The 20,894-nt window shown below is 48.8% G+C and overlaps 2 protein-coding genes across 4 annotated transcripts; one reads left to right on the top strand and one right to left on the bottom strand.

Moving 5' to 3' along the window:
- Nucleotides 1–424: 424 nt before the first annotated feature.
- Rtl5 (retrotransposon Gag like 5) lies at nucleotides 425–4,991 on the bottom strand. 3 transcript variants are annotated; one of them, XM_028775789.1, is made up of 3 exons: nucleotides 4,713–4,991; nucleotides 1,214–4,591; nucleotides 425–796 (listed from the first exon to the last, which is right to left on the bottom strand). In XM_028775789.1, the coding sequence occupies exon 2, from the start codon at nucleotides 4,531–4,533 to the stop codon at nucleotides 2,722–2,724; it is 1,812 nt and encodes a 603-aa protein (XP_028631622.1). In that variant the 5' UTR covers nucleotides 4,534–4,591; nucleotides 4,713–4,991; the 3' UTR covers nucleotides 425–796; nucleotides 1,214–2,721. The 3 variants fall into 3 exon arrangements, with proteins under 3 accessions (XP_028631622.1, XP_028631623.1, XP_028631624.1); XM_028775790.1 differs by having other exon boundaries at nucleotides 425–4,591; XM_028775791.1 differs by having other exon boundaries at nucleotides 1,214–4,966.
- Nhsl2 (NHS like 2) lies at nucleotides 4,585–18,094 on the top strand. Its single transcript, XM_028775787.1, has 8 exons — nucleotides 4,585–4,696; nucleotides 4,992–5,147; nucleotides 7,011–7,138; nucleotides 7,435–7,627; nucleotides 9,751–9,882; nucleotides 11,128–13,458; nucleotides 15,390–15,522; nucleotides 16,302–18,094. Exons 1-8 carry the CDS (start codon nucleotides 4,585–4,587, stop codon nucleotides 16,621–16,623), a joined length of 3,507 nt encoding a protein of 1,168 aa, XP_028631620.1. The 3' UTR covers nucleotides 16,624–18,094.
- The last annotated feature ends 2,800 nt before the right edge of the window (nucleotides 18,095–20,894 follow it).

Genomic DNA, 20,894 nt, shown 5'->3' with positions numbered 1-20,894 from the left:
TGTCCCAAAGTGGAAGGGCCCTTTCTCTCCACCTTGCCTGCCTTCCCTCCTTCCTTCTGCTTGTTGTTACTGGACCTTCTTTTCCTAGAGGATTTCAAGGCTTCAGACTAGCACAGATCAGCTAAGTAAGGTGCTTGGGAAGTAAGTACCTCAGCTCCCCCGTCTATGTTTGTTCAGTAACACAGACAGACACGACCTTTACACACCCTTTATTTCTTTTATTGAGGAGAAAAAGCTTTAGCATACAGAACGATTTATCTTCACAGCACAATAATACAACAGTAACAGTAATAACAGTAACACATTTGTTTTTCTGGAGCCTCCGGGTGTCTTTAGACCACCCTTGTACCCTGCATGCATCCCCACCCCCACCCCCACCCCCACCCCACCCCCACCCCCACCCGTTCCCCCTTAACCCAAGGAGGCACTGAGAGCTTTGGACAGTAGCTGTCCTGTAGCTGTCACATCACAACAAATATTGAAGAACTGGGAAAGAAGGGAAAAGGTCAAAGGAAGTTCAAAGCCCCTCTGCCCCCAGAGGCCCACAGACCAGTTTACTGCTCATGCGCTCGGTCTCCCTGGCTGAGGCCACAAGCATTCAGAGTAAGAAGCACCACGGAGACAGGCAAAGCCTGTGCCAAGGGGGTCTCTGGAATTAGAGGTACAAGACACCTGCTTTTGGCACTTCTCCACAAGTCCACAGGCAGCGTGACCAGCATGTTGACATCAGCAGACAGGGTCCATAGCTTCGAAGAATAGAGTTTTCCCTTCTGGAATTCTCGCTTGAGGAAATAAGCTGAAAAACAGACACAAAACAAAGTCTTCACATGGTTCCTTTTACTCCTACCCTGGTGGGAATGGGGAAGCCAAACAACTGAAATGTCTAACGACTGACTCAGGAAGGTGAAATGATTCTGCGTCACACAGATGACAGCCATTTCAGTCCTGCTGCTGGTCCTCCAGAAGGATGACCTCACCTTTGAGAAAACCCACTAGAATGAAACAAGTGCTGCCTCTGTGTGGCGAGGTTCTGAATGGTAGTCAGGGAGCTATTTTGTCCTTACATCCGTTCTCTACTTCCCAAATTCCCCATAATGACTACACATTAACTTTTCTCTTTGGGGGACCCATTGTAAAAGCAGCAGGTTATAGGAACCCAATTCTACTGATCCTCAGGCTAAAAACCAAAGGGCTAAGCAAAAAGGCCCCTTACCTCTTGCTGATGAATAGAGATCTCACCATTAACCAGTCTGAGGACTAGGTCTGTCTAGGACTCCTCTTCCTCAAGTTCCTTCTCTGGTCTTAAGTTCAAGTTCTAGGGCTGAGTTCTCATCTTCAGACTCCAGTGAGGATGATACACCATTTACTGTTTTCTTCCTGCTGACCACAGATGCTTGGGCTTCACTTTGCCCAGCTGCTAGGCATTGTGCAGCAAGTTCAATGTCCAGGAACAAGTCCAGTGAACGGGGCTGACATTTTGTGGCCAGAACTGACATAATACATGTGTACTTTCCACTGCAGAAGCAGTATTTTCTGGACCCAAAAGTGAACAGCAGGTCTCTTACTAGGGGCACCTGAATTTGTGCCCAAGAAGCCCCAGGAGTGTGTAGGAGGCAGTCACCTCTTAAGCCACACTGTTTAACTGAAGTTCAACAACAGGCCTGGGAGAGATTTGCCCCTCATGTGAGAGCCATGGGGGTGCTGGGCGGCAGCGCTGCAATGAGTCCAGTCTCTGCAGAACAGGCCCTGTTTTCTCCTTTCAGAACTGAGGACTTCTTAGAGTCAGAGGGGCTTAAAGAGTAGGCCAGCAAGGCCACCTTCACAATCTTGAGGACACAGTCTCCTCAGAGGCCTCTGGCTGGGGGTGCAGTCCAAAGCCTAGCTTGGAGAAGAGGGCCCTGTTCCTAAAGCAAGATTCACTCCTTAGGATGTCAAACTCAACTGTGGTGCTCCTGCCACCTCTGCCTCCCCCTTTCCCTAATACCAGTCCTTTAGGCAACATGAAGGCAGAAGTAGCCAAAGTCTGTTCAAGGGTTCCGAGGCAGAAGTCTGAGGGAAGGTAAAGCCCAGCACTCAAAGTGAAGTCCATTTGCCACCATGGGCCAAAGAGAGTCAATCTCAGACAAGATGTCCATTGCCCGTCTGGCTTTGCATATTCTCACTGCGCTATGTGTAGGTTCCCCTCTCAGGCCCTTCTGCTGGAAATATGGCAAGTGCATATTTCTTGGTGTCATCCTGCTCGTTGTCTAGTAAGTGGCCTCAGGGCATTAAGAGTTTAGAACTAATGCCTTTAGATCATGGATTGGGGCAGATCACTCAGGCATTGGGTGAAGTCAGGATAACACTGTAGAACACAAGGCAAAGAAGCACAGGAGAGGCAAAGATTGGGGACAACTAGAGTTGAAGACAAAGGTGACCAGTGCCATTTACAAGAACAGGCCTAGAGACTTGCTTTGCAACTTGTGCGAGGACTGAGCAGAGTACAGGGCAAGAGGACTGGTGAGTCCTGACCTCTTCTTTCCTAGATGGCCCTGGTTGGGCACATTTCACTCTTCTGGTTGTGGTTGCAAAACAATCTGGAATTCTGCAGGTCTTCTTTGAGTTCTTCCGGTCTGGAGCTTTCGTACGGACTGGTCAGTAGATGGGGCACGCACAGCAGCAATAGCAGAGGCAAGGGAAGCGGTGGAAGGGTGTGTTCCCATGGCCAGCTCACCCCAGTATTCACACTCGAATCCGACCTTGAGCTCGGTGGCCCCCCTGCCTAGGAGTGAGGCAGAAGAGCATTGAGGGACGTCTTCGCATTTGGCGTTGCCCCAAGCGACCTGCATGGCGAATCAGTGGTGGCGAGCTGTAGAAGGAAGAATTGGTTCCTGGAAGGCCATCCAGAAGTGGGACTCGATTCTGGTTCCTCTGTCTGCTAGAATGCATCATGGAAGGTGGCACACCCATGTAATTTTCAGCATGGTAGCCTATCGCAGAGCTAATGGTCTGGGTCGAAGTGTCAACAAGGACAGGTTCGTCCATCAGCATCAGCTCTCCATGTAGGCTATGGTGGTGGGCAGCAAGTGTGTGCATGTGTGCATGTATGTGCTCATGCACATACACATGCTCGTGCTCTATCTCCTCCCTCTCTTGCTCCTGCTCTGACTCCAGGACCCTAACTATAATTTCATCATCTTCTTCATACTTATTTTCATCACTATCCTCATCCTTCATCTCTTCCTCCTTGTCTTCTTCCTCTTCTTCCTCCTCTTCTTCCTCCTCCTCCTCATCTTCATCTTCCTCCTCCTCCTCCTCCTCATATTCATAATCCTCATCCTCATCCTCATCTTCCTCATCCTCCATCTCTTCTTCCTCTTTCCCCATCTCTTCCTCCCTCATCTCTTGTGGAAAAACCGTCACGTGCTTCCTCTGGTCGTTCAGATAAAGCCTGTACCCGCCTGCCTCTTCATCCTCACCCTCATTTTCACTGTAGAACTCCACACCTTCATTTTCATCTTCATTAGGAATTAATGCAAAAGGGCAGCAGCTATTTTGAACTCCAGGGAGTGAGGCTGGCTTGGGGACACGCACTTTCCTTTCTATCTCAATACACTCGAGAATCAGCTCATCAAGATCTGCCATTTCAGTTGACCATAAGAGTTCCTTTCGGAAATATTCTGACAAGCCTTTGAGAAATTGGTTTTGGAGGCGACAGTCATCCCAAGACAAGAACTGGGCCAAGAACTGAAAAGCATCTGCATAGCTGCCCAGGGTACAGTTTCCCTGCTTGAGCTTGCGTATGGCCTTTTTAGCCACGCGTGAGGGGATGGGGCCACAGAATTCCTTACGGATTTCATCCAGGAAGCGCGGGAAGTTGGCATGCAAGGAGCTTCCCTCCTGGGTGACTGAGATAGCCCACTCTCTCGCTTCCCCTGTGAAGAAGGAGATCAGAAATGCCACCCGTTCCGCACCCCCAGGGAAGTGATCCTCGTGATCTGCTATGAAAGTCTCTAGCTGCATCAGAAATTCAGCCAGGTAGACTGGGTCGCCTGAAAAGGGTTCTATGTCTGGCCGCTCCAGCGGTGGCAGAAGGAACTCTAAGGTTGGCTCCTTTGACATGGGGGAGTGCAGTTCCGGCTGGGACAGGCTGGGTGACAGAGGAGGGTCACTGGACCCGTCGGGGTTGGTGTAGTCCTGGACCACATTAATCAAAAGATCATCTGAGACGTACTCAGGATCTGTACGTGGAGGAGGCCAGCACAGGAAAGGCACTTCCTCCTCCTCTTCCTCCTCCTCCTCCTCCTCCTCCTCGGGAGTGGGATCGGTCTCATTGAGCAGGAACTCAAAGTTCTCCTCGGCAAGGACTGGCACTATGGGCATAGGCCAGCGGATGTAGCTCGAAACATTGCCCCGCAAGGAATTAACCTCGGCCAAGGCTCTTCCGAGCTGCAGGCCCAGTTGGACATTTTCTCCTCGAAGGGCATTTAACTCCTCTCGCAGGGCCACATTCGCCAAGCGGAGGCTATTGAGATTTCCCGCCGCCTCAGACATTGTGACAAGTTCCCGGGGCTTTGAGTGCTGGGCACTTGGGGGTAGGGAGTTATGGGGACTGCGGGAGGAAGCAGAAATGAGGAGGTGGGCGTGAGAGGAGACCAAAGTGCGGCGACAGGGAGACCCGGCGCAAGCGAGCCCGGACCACACCCACAGGGGCTCGGTCCGGGACGCGTTACCTCGTGGCAGGGGTCGGAGAAGGCAGGCAGCAGCTCGGGACCTGGAGGCGGCAGGCTCAGGAGACGGATGAGACGCTGGCAGAGATGACGCCAACCGAGACAGGCCGAGTAGGAGGGAAGGGACTGCGGCAGGATCTGTCGAGGAAAAATCTTGCAGACAGCGGATCCCTCGCCTTTTAAGCTCAGCCCCCCGCGCCCCCCGCAGGGGCGGGCCTTCGGGAACTGAGGGAGCCCACTGGCTCCCGCGGCTGCGCTCTCACTCACTCTCTCCTTCCCTAGCTGCAGCTAACTCAGGTCGGGAAAATGCGACAGCGACTGCCCACTCGAGGTCGTCATGGCGACAGCCAGTGAATGTGTTCCTCTCCTCGGGCAGGCCCCCGAGTGTAGAGGAACTGCTTCGCGAGGCGCAGCTCAATCTCCAGAGCCTGTTGCAAGGTACTGCGAGGGTGGGGGGGCTGCCTAGAGGCGGCTGCGCAGCAGGAGGGAGGCAAAGAAGAAACAGGGAGCAGCAAAAGAAAGAAAACAGTTCCAAACCATCTCTCTTTTCACCTTCCAGACTGACGATGCTAAGAATCTGTTTCCAGGGCTATTGCTCTCTTCCTCCCTTTTTGGTTCAGTAGTCCATAAAGGGAGAAAGGATACAGGCTAAGACAGCGTAGTGGTCAAGGAATTCATAGAGAAGGAAATGGGAGACTCCCTCAATGGGGACCCACATTCCTTCCAGTTCTCCAAGCCCATACCTCAGAATTCTGGTACCAGAAAACAAAGGGATCTCCTTACCTGGACTTCACACACTCTGCTCTTGTAATAACCTCCCAGCCACAATGAGCTTCTCCATATAATCACATACCCAAGCTGAGGATGTAGCTTAGTGGTAGTATGTACAAGGCCCAAGATTCTATGTCTAGCACCACCAAAAAAAAAGCTACCTCTTGCTACTTTTGAGTTTCTCTTACTACTTGAGTTTTTCAGAAACACTGGACACAGGGCTGGATCACCCAGAAGGTGCCTGATAGAAACTAAATGTACAAAATATCTTATCAGTTCTTATCTCTCCATGCCAGCATAAATTAATCCCAGTGCAGAATAGAAAACATCTGGTGAGCCTCTCAACTGGGATGCAGCTGAAACCCCCAACTCTCTCCAAAGGGCAGTAGTGACCTTAGAGAAGCAAGATGCTAACAGATATCCACGAGCCCTGTGTCCAACAAGGAAGAGCTACCATGCAAGAGGAGGGAGGGGAGTGAATGTGCTCGTTTAGCATAGGCAGAATTAGGACCAGTAAGCAGAAACTCAGAGAGAGGCACACTCCACCTCCAGACAAAGAAAAACTTTTCTGGCATGGCCAGGGGCCACAATTCAAAGGGAAGAGTGCTCTTTGGGTGTCTGCCCTGAGACTGAACAGCACCTTAGAAGGGCTTCTGAAGATGGAGTCTGAGCATAGATTAGAGACATTGCTGCAGAGAATCGACCCTGAGAGCAGGCCTCAGTACCAGATTCGGAGTCTGTTCAAATGCACACAGAGCCTGGAATGTTCCTTCTGAGCTCTTACTTTCTGCATTCCATCTAAGCCATCGCTTTGGTCAAGCCCATCCAAATCTTACACAAACTTACCTCATCATGTGTTAACTTTGCTGTCTGCTATGCCACCACCTTCAGTTTCCTTACTTTTAGCCTCCGTAGTCCTGACCCCATCCACAGTAGAAAACATCAAGTATGAGTTCTTGCGGCCACAAGGTATGGTGGCACAAGCCTGTATGTAATTCAAGCACTCAAGAGACTGAGGCAGGAGGATCTTGAGTTCTGAGGCCAGTCTGAGCTACATGCAAAACTTTTGTCTCAAAGAAAATAAAGCAAATGTAAGTTCTTGGAATCCAAGACAGGGTTCCAGGCTGGACTTGTCAGTGTGGTTCTCTTCTTGCTTCATGCACATTGCTCCTGGGTAGTGCTACAGAACACCCGAAGAGCTGCAGAGCCTCACAGAATGCAACTTTAGCAAAGGATGTCTACATCCTGACTGTTGGCTCCTGGTTGAGCACTTAAGGTGGGGACCACTAAGAGAAAGCATGATCCCCAAAGCAGCACAGCTTGGATTTACTGACTTTCTTTCCTCCTCTTCCCTCATGGTCCTGGAAACCAAGCCCTTTTCCATTTCTGAATCCAATGCCAGAATAGAGCTCAAAGAAGCAATGGAGCCAGGCTGGGCAGCTTAGTGCGGGAGATCGGCTCCTGGTCCTCCCCAAGCCTGACACTTGGCTGAGTCCCCCTAGAGAGTGTCTCCACTATGCTGTTTTTCAGAAGAATATGAGGAACAGTATTCGGAGGCCAGACTTCTGGGGCAGACCTTCCGCTCTACTGATGAGGCCCCTGAGCCTACCCCCAGCCCAAGGCCCCAGTCTGCCAAGCGTCTGGAGTTTGTATTGATGGTGAGTTGCCTCTGCCCCAACCTGGGAGAGCCAGCGTGCACCCACCGACAGGGGATCTTGAACTGTTTGCGTGACCCCCTGGAAGCTACTGTTCATCACTGCTCACTAGCAGGGCTGCTGTGAGGTCACACTGGGAAGGGTCCTGCACAGTGGGTGCCTAGCCAGGCAGCCTGTACATGCTTTCCTGCCTTCAAGAGGACACCTCCAATCATTCTGCCTAAGCAGTCATCCTATGGGCACCACCAGCTCCTCACCACTCAGAAGCACACCCTTTCCATCACCCTCTCTCCCAACAGCCTGCAAAACGGCAGCTGAGCGAGGATGAGACCACGACCCAGGGTGTGAGGGCCCCCGAGGCCTGCCTGAGCCTGTCTCCTGCCGACAAGCAAACTGCCTGGAATGGCCCCTTCCCTCTACCCATCCTAAAGGAGAAGCTCTGGCTTCAGCCCTGCTCCACGCAGTCTGACCTTGTGCCAATCAACATCTCTGGTAGAGTTGCGAGCGCCACCTGTTTGCTTCCCTTCATGCAAACGGCCTATCCTCTCCAAATGCACTGGGTGCTGGGGAGGGAGGGCCACTCTGTCTGCTACTGGCTCACCCTACACTGTCCAGATCATGACTCCCCAGGGAGTGGAGGCTTACCGAAGAGGGGATTGTGGCTGCTCTTCCCTCACCTGCCCCTATCTGCACTGCCAATATAACTGATACCATGTAATAGTGAACAAAAAGTTCTTTACAGGATGTGCCAAACGTTTTGCTGAACTTGGGTGTTCTTTTGAGTTTACACGGAAACAAAGTTTGTAAATTTTGTTTGTTTCAGGTAAAGATAATGTTATAAACCCAAAGCTGGGTCTGGAACATACAAATAATCGACAGAAGGAGAGAGGAAGCAGAGTACACGTGGTTTAATTGTGGCATAACAAGGGGAGGGGCACAAAAGACTCAGGGAAAAGACCAAAAGGGGGCCCAGGATGACCTTGAGAGTAGTAAGAAGGCGTTTGCATTTGTCTTAGTTTCTTTTCCCATTGCTATGATAACAGACCCTTACAAAAGGAACTGGAGAAAAAGAGTATATACTGGTTCACAGTTCAGGGTACAGTTTTTCAAAGGTAGCTGGAGCTTGAAGGTAGCTGGTCACATTGGGTCCACAGACATGAAGCAAAGACAAGAATGCTTGCTGCTGCTCAGTTCCCCTTTTCCATCTGTAGGGTCCAGGATCCCCTGCCCAAGGAATGGTCTCATCCACAGTTAGGTTGGGTTTTCTCATATAAGTTAATCAAGTCCATCTGCACAGACACACCCAGAGGCACATCTCCCAGGTGACTCTAGGTTCCACCAAGTTGACAGCACTGTCTCAGTCTCCAGGTTAGGGACACATGGAACTCCTGCTTTCCACTCCAGTGGCTGTAAGGAAAAGGGCCAGTTGTATCAGAGAACAAGACATGGGGCCTTATGAAAGCAAGACCTCAATAATCTGAAGGGACAAGAGGAAGCCTGGAAGTTAGTATGCTCCTACTGTGTTGGGGAAAGCAGTGGGTACAGCTCTCGGGCTCTGTGTGGTCATGCTCCCTGGGTATGGGTTCATCCAAGGGAAGGAAAACCATGATGTGAGAATGTGAGACTCACAAAGCAACACTGATGTGCTCTGTCTACATGGCTATCTCACTTGCAGGCTGTTCTTGAGTTTCTCCTGTGGAGCCATTTGCTGGGAAGGGGCTGCAGCGGTGTGGCCGGGAGGGGAAGGTCTGCTCAACCATCTATCTAGTGAGAAACAGGGAGGGGAATTGCCTGTCTGGCCCCATGGATCACCTCATCCTGACTTTGCCCCAGCAAATTCCAGAACTAAAGGGTAACCCAGCACTTTAAGAGAATCAGATAGGGCTTAGTCAACAGACTGCTGGTTTGGGTAATATGTGGCCAAGTGGCTGTAGGACAGACTCTCAGACTACTTCCTAAATGTTGGAGTCATCACCATCTTCACCTGGACCCTGTGAAGACCTAAAGAAAAGATCATAGTCACTCTAGGCATGACAGAACATACTTGTAATCACATCACTCTGGAGGCAGAGGTGGGGTGATGAGATCAAGTCCAGGCTGGACTCACAGGAGTCTAGAGTGCATCCCAGTGGTAGAGTACTTGCCTTGAATATAGAAGGCGCCAGATGCTATCCCTGGCGCCAGAGGAGAAACTTTAATGATCACAATCAAATACCATCTAGCCTTAGCCCACTCTGCAAGCAGTGATGCTCACCCCTGCCTATGCATCTGAAAAACCACCCAAGGATTCCTAGGCAAAGCTTCTACCTAGGCCCTCATCCCAGAAAGTTGAATGTTCTGGAGTTAAGGTCATGGAATTTCAAAAGCTACCCAATTTATTTCAGTATGGAGCCAGAGTTGAAAAAACACTGCCCCAGTAAACCTAAGAAATATAGGCAAACCAAGTGTGTGTACCCAGCACCCAGTTGGGAGGGATGGGGAAGAAGTGTCACCTGCCTGGATGCTATTCATGTTCATTGCTACTGCCATCATCCCTTCTCTCTACCGCAGTCCAGCTTCCACTGTATTGTAAACAGAAACCAGGATGCACCCAAGTGTCTCTATTTTGACTACAGGGCAGCAGTTTGATAGACATGCAAGTTTTCGACACTCGTTGTTTAACACAGAGACAGCCGTGAACCCCAAGTCCACCCTGAGGCGGAGGCGGACCATTATTGGATTCTCTAACTTTTCTCAGCGAGACCAAGGTGACCCCAATACAGTTGATCTCCTCAAATCTTTTCCCCCACCCTTCCCACTACTCCTGTCATGCAAATGGCATTGTGGCAATTAGGGTACTGGAATAACTCTGGGGAGAGGGACTTGAATATCCTGAGAAAGCCAGTGTGGTAATTAAATGGTCACCAAGGGCTTTTGGTAAGACCAGCAATTGAGTTTAGAGAGCAGATATCTCGGGATAATAAATCCTGAACAATAAGTCCTGAACAAAAAAAAAAATCCATTATTGTTTGCCATTACAAATGGAATACACACACACACACACACACACACACACACACACACACACATATATATATATGAAGCACACACCTTTAATCCCAGCACTCAGTAGCAGAGGCAGGAGGATTATCTCCAGTTTAAGGCCAGTTTGATCTCCATGAGTTCTAGGCCAGCCAAGGACTAATAATGAGGTCTTGTCTCAGGAAAAAAAATGTTAACATATATGCCAAGTTAGGCAAATGGGTAAAACTGGGGAACTATCCCCCAACTCATCATCTTGTATTGACTACAATACAAGTCACTGTAGGGACTGAAGTTATTTTTGTAATCTGCCTATCATGTGCCTGGGATATAGTCAACATTCAACAAATGCTCAACAAATGCTGACTATTATGAATTATCATATCGGTAAAGTAGTAATAATAGGAATGTTATAACAGTCATAGCTGTGATTGTGAGAACACTTTTGGAGACTGGAACATCTGAATGGTGTGGTCACATCTGTGAGTTATCCTAAGTCTTTTATTTTCAAAGGTAAAAAGTGACAGATGCTGGAAATACAGTATTCTGGCAAACTCCAGATTCACTCCTGGGGCTGTGAGCCACATGGTGCTGTGATCTTTAGTCAGTTTAGAAACTTTTTTTCTCACCTCAGGACTGATAAATCCCGAGGTCTGCTTGTTTCATAAGTCCAGGGAGAAAATATGGGGGAAACCCAAGGTAGCCCTATGTGACACTTCTACTCTGAAAAGAGTCATCAAAGCTGGAAAGCCTTTGGCAGCCATCTGGCCAATTCAAGGATACCCTGTGACTCACTGTGTGGTGATGGGCAAGAACCCAACTTCCCCCAGCATCCTCATCTGTGAAAAGAACCAAGGAATTCTGACAAAGTTGTTGGCAAATGGTGCTTGGCACAAAGTTAATGTTCTTGTCACAAAACAGCTGATGGGGGATCCCTTGCTGTACCACTAACATGTATTTTCCATCCCCAGGATACAGCAGCAGCCCCACAGGCAGCCTGGCCCACTCTGCCACCTCAGACATCAGGCCTGGCCACTCAGCTCCACAAGCTGTTCAGGGAAGAGTTGCTGTTGGACAGGAGGCTCGGTTCCCAAGTCTCACCTCACCAGGACTGAGACACTCTTCTAGTGAGCCTGGAGACACTCAGCAGGCACGCAGTGGCCCAGACCCTCCCGGCATGGAGAGCATGGCAGTGGTGTACAGTGTCCCCAGTTCTTGCAATGGACCAACAGAGTCAACGTTCTCCGCTTCCTGGAAGGGAGATGCTTTCACATACATGACCCCAAGTGCCAGCAGCCAGGGCAATCAAGTCAGTGAAAATGGAAAAAACCCTTCCTCGGGGAATTCTTGGGTCCCTCTGAGCACACTCCCACCTCTGGTTCCTAAGGAAGCGGCCACGCTCTTTGTCACCCGCGATAACCCCGCAGGATGCACTGGGCTACCCAGCTACTCTGAACACCCCACTCTACGAAGACAGATGCCAGAAAGACCTCCCAAGATTGGCCTTCTTGCTCGTGGTACCTCAAGGCTGGAAACAGGCCCAGGTGGGACCAACAGGTTCCGGGAGCGGTCACTGTCTGTGCCCACAGACTCGGGTGTTACCTCAGTGGACTATGATGAAGAACAGAAGGCCAGTGAGGCCCGCATCCTGCCTTATGCCAGTACAAGCTCCGAGGGCAGTAACAGTACTGACAACATTGCGGCCCTCAGCACTGAGCAAGAGGCAAGGCACAGAAGACAAAGATCCAAAAGTATTTCACTCAAGAAGGCCAAAAAGAAGCCCTCTCCACCCATGCGAAGTGTCTCGCTCGTCAAAGATGAGCCAGCTCTCCCACCAGAAGGTGAATTGGCACTGCCCAAGGACCAGAGGCCCAGGAGCCTTTGCCTCTCCTTGGAACACCAAGGGCACCACCCACCTCGCCCAGATGCTCAAGGTCACCCAGCTGTGCCAATGCTCAAAGATCCAGAAGGTACGCAGTTCTCTCACCACTGGTATCTAACTGACTGGAAGTCTGGTGACACCTACCAATCTTTGTCCAGCTCCAGCACTGCCACTGGCACCACAGTTATTGAGTGCACTCAAGTTCAGGGAAGCTCAGAGTCTCTGGCCTCCCCTTCCACCTCCAGAGCGACAACACCCTCCCAGCTCTCCATTGAGGTGGAAGCCAGGGAAGTAGCCTCCCCTGGGAGGCCCACTGGACTCATGTCCCCTTCTAGTGGTTATTCCAGCCAGTCAGAGACACCCACCCCCACTGTCTCCATGTCCTTGACCCTGGGCCACTTACCTCCTCCAAGCGCTAGTGTCCGAGTACGGCCAGTGGTACCAGAAAGGAAGTCATCACTGCCCCCAACATCACCAATGGAGAAAATCTGCAAGTCGAGGTTATCATTTGACCTACCATTGACCTCTTCAACCACCCTGGACCTGTCTGGGATGAGTATCTCCATCCGCAGCAAAACCAAGGTGAGCCGCCATCATTCTGATACCAATTTTGGGGCCAAACTGGCACAGAAAACTAGTCCAAACCAACCGATCATGCCCATGGTTACTCAGTCTGATCTCCGTTCTGTTCGCCTGAGGTCAGTCAGCAAGTCTGAGCCAGAAGATGACATTGAGAGCCCAGATTACACAGAGGAACCCGGAGCAGAAGAAGTCTTCACTTTGCCAGAGAGAAAAATGAAACCTCCCATAGCCGAGAAACCTCCACTGGCCCGAAGGCCTCCAAGTTTGGTCCACAGGCCACCCTCTCTCCCTGGGGAGTATCCACTAACTTCTCCTACTATGGCTATGACACCCAGGAGCTCCATTCCACACATGAAGCAGCTCCCCCAAGACAGCTACACAGTGTTGCGGAAACCAAAGTCACCCAGCTTCCCCAGTGGGAGGAGCCCCGGTGAGTCAACAGCAGCCTCCAGCCTTGTCTTCTCACCTCTTGCCAGTTCCTCCGGTGCTTTCTTCTCAGGAACACAGCAACCTCCCCAGGCCAGTGTAGAAGACGGAGGCCCCAAGGTGAGAGCCCTGCCTGAAAGAATCAGCCTCCAGTGCCAGGAAGAAGCTGAGAAAAAGATGACCAAGATTCCACCTCCAGTACCAAAAAAGCCCAGTGTGCTCTACCTGCCTCTCGCCTCCCCTGTAGCTCAAATGGATGCCTGCATGGAAGAACCAAGGCTGCCTTTCAGCCCCATCATCACCCTGGAGGAAGATTCCAAGTGTCCCTCCACTGGTGATGACCAGAAGTCACCTGATAAAAGGGGGACTTCAGCTCTTCACATTGACAGAGAAAAAGAGGCCATCTCTCCAGGTAAGTAAGCTGGCTTTTGGCTTTTTCCTTCAGTTGCAAGGAGGGATGATGGTAAGGATGGAGTTAAGAGTCAGAGCAAAAGCCCCAGTATGACCAAATCAGTAGGGGACACATCTAGAGGGTTTGGGTTAACTCTGAAAAGGAACTACTGCTTGACCTTACTGTCCTAAGGATCAGGACTGACCCAGGACAGAGCTCTAAGGCTAAGTTTGGGCAATCTACCCTGACTACATTAGCACACTGGAACTTCCAAGACGTCATCTGTCAAGCCAGGCATGCAGTCCCTGCCCTAGGAGTCCAGCTCGCCAGACAGTAGTTTTCTTTAGCCACACGAAATTTAGATTAATACACAGGACTCAGTACTCTATAAGACGAAGTTCAAGGGTCCTGGAAGGCTTGCAGGATTCTGAGATGATGTGCTAGTATCACCTGCATCCTTTTTCAGAGTCTCTCAGAAGAAAGGACACAGTCTTCATTAAATGATTTTGATTCTAACTCTTCTTCTACCCATAAGACTAGCTAGTTAATGATTCTCCTTTTTGGTTGATGCTGTTTCTGTAGGTTTTTGTTTTAATTGTAAGATACACACAACACTTACATTTTAACCATTTGGTGGAGGGAGGGCACAGGTTGCATTGAGTGTCTTCTGCTGCTATCACTCTTTACCTTTTTTTTTTTTTTTGAGATAGAGTCTCTTACAGAACCCAGAGCATATTTATTGGCTAGACTGGCTGGCCAGCAAATCTCTGGACATCCACCTATCTTCACAGGCCCAGATATGGATCACAGACATGCATGATGGTGTCTGGCTTTTACATGAGTGCCAGGGATCTGAACTCAGGTTTTCATGCTTGCATAGAAGATGCTTTATCAAGGGAGCCACCTTCCTGGCTCCAACCCCTCCTTTTTTGAGACAGAGTTTCATGGTATCACCTAGCTTGGCCTGAAAGTCACAATTTTACCTCAGCCTCTCAAGTGCTGGAGTTGTAGATATGTGCCACCATCCGTGGCTCAATTTCAGCCATTTTTAGCTATGCAGTTCATTAGCTGTTAAGAACATTCATGTTGAGTTACTCATTTCCAGAATGTCTTTTATCTTAAAAATGAAGGTCTATACCCTTGAAACAATTCTCCCTTTCCTCCCTCCTTCCCTGCTGCCCTGGTGATCACGGTTCTACTTTTCAGGCCTATAGATTTGACTGCTCTGGATGCTGAGTGGAATCATAGATTTGTCTTTCTTTGTGACTTGCTTATTTTTATTAATGCCCTCAAGGCTCAATGATGTGTTTCTCGTCGTTTTTAAACCCTTAATACTGAACATCAGAATCTCATGACCTTCTTTAAGCAGATTTAGACTTTCAGTGTAAGTTAATCACTGTGCCGAAAGCAAGTGAGCATGTCAAAGCCACGGGTTATTTTCAAATATGCTTCCTCCGACTCCACAGGCTCCATCCGATTCAAACAGGTCCCATCCACCGCCTCCCACTGGGTGAGGATAATTGCTTTACCCTGTTCTCAGTCTCTTGAGTTTTTTAATTATGTATTTATAACAAGGGGGGCTGGGGAATATAGCTCAGTATCAGAGAGCTTATCTAGTGTCTGCACGGTCCTGAGTTCCAGCCCCAGCACTAATTTTAAAATAAATAAATAAATAAATAAGAAAACATGCTCAGACTACCCGTTTTAATGAAAAGCATTCACGAAAACAGGGATCTGGACCAGTCTGCACCATGTGGGCATTGAATGGCCTGGGGGTAGGTAAATCATTAACCTTCAGAACTTTATGTTCCTCCTTGAAAATGGAGACATCAAAAGTCTCTGTCCTGCTGCCCATCCAGAGTTGTTTTGAACATCAAGTGAAATAACAAAATTGCATCTGCTTTGTCCTAGCTATCATGGTCAAAGTCATTCCTTTTGGTTCTTATGCCTAGGGAGGTCTGTGGAACCGAGTGCCGAAGAGAAAAGTTTAATCAGTGATAAAACAGCCGAATGGATTGCAGAGGAGGATGATGACGTGTTTGTGGCTTCCCGCACAACTGAAGATTTATTTACTGTGATACACAGGTCAGGATCATTTTTCTTCATTGTAATTGCAATTGCTTTCCCCTTTTCTACTTGAAGAAAAAAGACTGCTGCTTCTGAGCAGCCATTAGAATTGCAAGTGAAGATTAAGTCCAGGTACCTACATTTGTGAGCACAGTCTGGGGCCTCACATCTCAAATTCACTGATGTCTTTGGGTGAAGCGGAGGAGGGGAGGACCAGGTGCTGAGAGAGGCCCCTCGTCTCCTAGCAACTGCTTGGCCTATTGTGTCTCCATCTGCTCCCTCACAGCTCTGTCTGCAGTCAGAGACATTTAACCCTTCACAGAATTCCTTGTACCACAGAATTCTATCTCAAGGTGACATGGATCACTGGGCACTATATGAGAGCAGGAACTTAGGCAGAGGGGAACAGAAGTGGGCATAGGGGCATGACACAGGGGGTCTATGAGCCCAGTTACTGGTGTAGAGCACCAGTTCAAACCAGTTCCAAAAGCCTCTGGCTATCTTGATTCAGTCACTGAGCTACTGGCCTTTTAAGTTTGTTCTTGATCTCAGAACTAATAAGGACTGAACCTGTAGCACAGGGCAAGAGACTTCAGTTGTGGGCATTGAAAAGCATGTGGAGAACAGAGGGCCCTGCAAGGGACCGGGAGCTAAGAGGTGAGGAATAGCCTATCAGCATAAGGCTATCAGATGCATACTGTTGAGCACATCGCTAGCTGACAATTTTTCAAAGCTTTGCTGGCTTTGTGCTCCCTGAATTCCCTAAATTCCCTCAGATGAATCTTTCTCTCATTTAGGTCCAAAAGAAAGCTACTGGGCTGGAAAGAGACTGGGGAGGGCTTCACAGGAAGCAGACCCAGCTCCCATTCACCAGTGAAGAATACAGCTGATTCCCCCACCGGTGAGTCTGCTGCTGCCCCAGGGCCAAGTGGCAGTGCCTGCCTAGATGCTGGTAGAAATGATGATTTCAAGGCCTTGCTCCAGAAGAAGGGAAGTAAGGCAACTCCTAGGACCCGCCCCTCAGCGGCCGAGCTGCTGAAGACCACCAACCCTCTGGCTCGAAGAATTATTGCACAGTTCTCAAAAGACTATGAACCCACTGACAACCCCAGTACCTAAGCCCTGCTTACTTACTAGACCTGAGTAGAGAAGGAGGAAGACAGAGGGTTTTTTGAAAGGAATCAACCACAGAAAAGACAAAAGAATCAATGTCTTTGACGTTAACTCACACTCTGGACAGCAGAGAGGACAACACAAAAATGGAGCTCACCGGGCACTCGGATAGGCTTCAGACCATCTGCATTTCCATTCTTTCATCCTTGCCATGACTGAACATTGGAGTCTGACTTTTCATCTCCCGGCCCTGTGCACTAAGAGACCCTCAGATTCGGGAGCCTGTATGCCACCTTGACAATGTCCTAGCTGCTTTGTCCACTGGCTCCTGTCACTGAGAGGCACAGTGGGGAGAACAGATTGAGGACTTCCAAACCAGGCCTGGGGACAGAGGGTATCAGTTCTACTGCTGATTATCTACTCTCTTGAAGAGGCCTTGATGGCCCTATGTGAAGACACAGAAAGACACCAAGGCCTCCTCAACCACAGTGTGACTTTCCTCCAGAGAGCGTTTTGCAGGCGTGCACTAATTATGGCATGGGGTTGATTGGATGCCTTTTGTGGTGCAAAGTATGAATGTGACTCTTCCAAAACTTCATGCCTTTTTCAGTTTGATTGTCTATGCGGAGATCAGGGTGATGAGTTTTAATAAACTTCTAGGTCGCTCCCCCCCCATTAGCTAGAAAAGATGGGACTGGGTGGTGTTGACTGAACCAAGCTCAGCAAACGAATGGGACATTTGTTCACTCACGTCTAGCCAAGGTGACTCACATGTGCGCCTTGAGGTCTTTCGCGTGTCTGTCAACATGGGTAGCCAGGATCTGTTCCCAGCTCATGCTGGATACTCCAAGAACTCTCATTTCACTTGCATGTAACATTCATTACAGGAAGTATGTAGGTGAAAGACTGGCATCATCAAAAGCTCCAGGAGTGGAAAGTAAGTTTATCTTGTCCTGATACCATTCGATTCAGATTGTGCTTTTTTGTGGTTGCTTGGGTTTTGTTTAAAGGAAGTCTGACTCTTTCAAAAGTTGAAAACCTGTACAGTGAAAAAAAGATCTACTCAAAATCAAAAAGGCAGCCTTGCTATGGCCCAGAATATAAAAAGGCTACTTTTTTGCCATCTAGGTACTGCTATTTGGCCAACTTTCAGTTAGCCGTGGTGGAGAACAGCAGAGGAGCTAAGATCAATAGAAGGCGGAAAGACTTCCAGAACAACCACAATTACCCCTTCTTTTCCAAAATCAACAGGCGCTGGCTGTTCTTGTCAATTCAATTTTGTAAGAAGAGCAAGAGCTCCTGATTTCCATATACCTGGTTTCTGAGGGGCTAAGGATAAGATAGGCCAAACACTGAGCAGAGAGACCTTGCTGGCCTGTGCTGGAAAGTTCACTGTCTTCTGGTCCCAAGGGGCCAAAAGGAAATGAACTTGTAGCATGCTTTGCAAAAACAAACAAACAACAAACAAACAAACAAAAACGGTTCCCTGACCCCTTCCTCTTGTACTCCTGGCTTCTACACCCCTGCCCTACCAAATTCCTTGCTCAGTCTCCTGGATGATGCAGCAAGAGGCCAGAGACAAACAGATCTCTATTTTGATAATCTTTATCAATGAGAATCAAGCTCTTAGCTCAACTACCCATAATCCAGCAAGGCAACGTGACTGAAACTGTAAATAAAACTCCACTGAGTACTGAGAAGACTCAGGCCCTGGGCATGGAAGCCCTAGGCTGAGATCCTTGGTTGGGTTGGTCTAATTCTGAATTCTAGACACATGAAAATAGGTCAAGCTCACCAACTGTCTTCTAGCACTTCTCTCTCTCAGATTTTTTTTTTAAAAAAGTCTCTTTAAAGACAGTTCTGAAGAACTCGAGTTGTTTTGGAAGTGTTTTAAACATTTGACATGAAGATCTTAACCAAGTTTCATAAATTTTGACTGAATTTAAACAAGAGTCAGGCAGGAATGTGGTATACAGTTTTAATCCCAGCACCTGGAAGATGGAGCCAGGCAGATCTCTGTGAGGTTGAGGACAGCCTGATCTACATAGCTAGCTCCAGACTGCTGAGGCTACATAGTGAGATCTGGACTTCAGTCTTGGCCTTGGTTTATATAAAAGTATCACAGCTGACCTGAACTCAGAACTCCAAAAGACAGAGGCATTTTCCTCTGTAGGGAAATGAAGGAGCAGATGCCCATGCTTGTGTCTAATAGAAGCAAAAGGCTCCCTGGCTCTGCTCCTCAGAACCATTGTGAATTGTTGAACGTGTGAGCATATGGGACTCTGTATAGGGCTTGCTACTTTTGTCGATTTTTTTTTTGGAAGTATCTTGTCTGTTCCTTTTCATGGGTTTTGCCTCTCCCCTCTCCTTGCTACCTCTAGAGGTCTCCCCCAAAAGATTGTAAATACTGAATGCTTAGACCGCTTGAGGTAGTTTCAGTTGCCTGAACCCTTGCTTTCCTCTGCAAAACTCTTGTGGGTCTGGGATGTTTAGAACATTTCTGCATCACTGTGACTCTCAGAGTGCCCATTAGCACAAGAGGGTTTGGGGCAGAGACTTCACAGTCAGAGAAAAGACTTAGGCCTGGGAGTGTCCATTCAATGTTTGCAGGAGTGGACCTAGTCCTAAAGAAACCAGATTATTGGGGAAAAAAATCTACCAGTCATTAATTAGCACAACACCAGGCATCTTTCTAATATTTAACCTTCTCCCATCCTTAACATCATAAACACCAACTCTCTTCCCTGCATACAGTGTGTGCTGCCTGTGAGGCTGGAGGAGAGTTGGAGAGAAACCCCTTTCAGGGAGGTTCTCTGGGAAGTTGCTACCAGAGTAATCTCTACAGGTGACATACACAGTAAGTTGGAGGGAAGTCAAATTGGCCCCAGGTAGTCAGCCTCTGCTTCAAGCTGTTTGTATCCCCCTGTTTCCCTCCAGTTCCAGTCTTTGGTGGCAGGTGGCTCTGTTAGAGTTGATATAGTCAAAGGTTGGCGAGATGACCCCCACCCCCACCCCGAGATGCACTTAATGCTTTGCACTTCGTGGGTATATATTTGTGGTTCAAATGTGAGTGGTGGAAAGCAGGCTAGTCTTAGTACAAAGGCTGACTTCGCTTTGTGGCTCCTCCCTTTTGCCTGTAATCCTGGCCTACATAGGCCTCCCACCTGGCTCCAACTTATCCTTCAGTCCTAACACCCGTGAACTGCACTGGTACCAACAGCTCACCCACAAAGGAGTCAAGACCACGGGCAGCCAATCCATTCCCGTTAGCTTCTTGACCACAAGGTTAAGGTTCCGCCAACAAGCATTCTGCCTGATATCTACTATATCTAGACAACACAGATCCAGTTGTCTCTGTAACTTGTCACTCTGAGCAGATCTACCCATGCACCTGTCTACCCCCCCCCCCACCTTTGAACCAGTCAGGAAAAAAAAGACTAGTTATCTATCACTCAGTGCTCTGTTGCTCACTGCTCCGCCCTCTATGTTCGCCAAGTCTGTGGCACAATGGTGAGCTTTTCCTTTGATATTATTTGCCAGGGCCAGGACTAGGGTGAGGCGATTGGGGAGACGCCCACTCTCAAGGCCCCGCCAGTGCCTTACCCTTGCCGTGGCCCTGCGATTTGCACTCTGTAAAGTTGTATCAGTTACTTTTCCTGAGTGTAGTTGTGATTTGGGGGCAGGTTCTGCACCAAATGTTTCTTTGCTGTTTCTCCATTTGTTGCCAGAAGCCTTTGTATGCCTAAGCATTAAAGAATCTTAAGTATTATCACAAGCATGTCTAAATAGCCTGCTCCAGCTGGCAAGTTAGCACTCCGGTCAGGAGGAACACTATGGCCAGAGCCCTTCAACAGTTAGTTGGGGGTCTGCTCCTGTGACCTTCTGTCTGTTCTTTCTGCTTCATTCTCCCTCGTAGTCCTTGTGGCCCAGCACCGATTCTCCTCAGTGCCTCCTACTTTGTTCTCCTCCTAAGAAGAAAACATGCTCTCAGGAAAGGGATGAATTCATTTGCTTTGAGACCGGGAGGCTTAATGCTACCTTTTCTGAGGGTCGCTTGCATTTGAACAGGGGAACAGCCTTAAGCCAAAGGAATGAAGTTCTTGCAGAATGTTAGGCATCAACTACTTATACAAGTTCTGTTTCACCATGGAAAGACCACACTCCCTGACAGCTGACTCCGGAGTATAGAAAATACTGTTTTCTCCTGGAATCATTGTAGTTAGTAGCTGATGGTCAATTATCTAGCTAATAATCCTCTGCTGTTTTCCTACTAAAGG

Source organism: Grammomys surdaster, unplaced genomic scaffold (genome assembly GCF_004785775.1).
Source record: "Grammomys surdaster isolate TR1022 unplaced genomic scaffold, NIH_TR_1.0 260, whole genome shotgun sequence".
Lineage (NCBI taxonomy): Eukaryota > Metazoa > Chordata > Mammalia > Rodentia > Muridae > Grammomys > Grammomys surdaster.
The sequence above is the reverse complement of the archived record's forward strand: the minus strand, read 5'-3'. Positions and strand labels throughout refer to the sequence as shown.

Bases quoted from the DNA above. Each gene is read 5' to 3' on its own strand.
- Nhsl2 (XM_028775787.1), top strand. From the start codon at position 4,585: ATGGGGACTGCGGGAGGAAGCAGAAATGAGGAGGTGGGCGTGAGAGGA. The intron at 9,883-11,127 runs GTGACCCCAATA...TTCCATCCCCAG, and splicing joins CTTTTCTCAGCGAGACCAAG to GATACAGCAGCAGCCCCACA. The intron at 15,523-16,301 runs GTCAGGATCATT...TCTCTCATTTAG, and splicing joins TTATTTACTGTGATACACAG to GTCCAAAAGAAAGCTACTGG.
- Rtl5 (XM_028775790.1), bottom strand. From the start codon at position 4,533: ATGTCTGAGGCGGCGGGAAATCTCAATAGCCTCCGCTTGGCGAATGTG.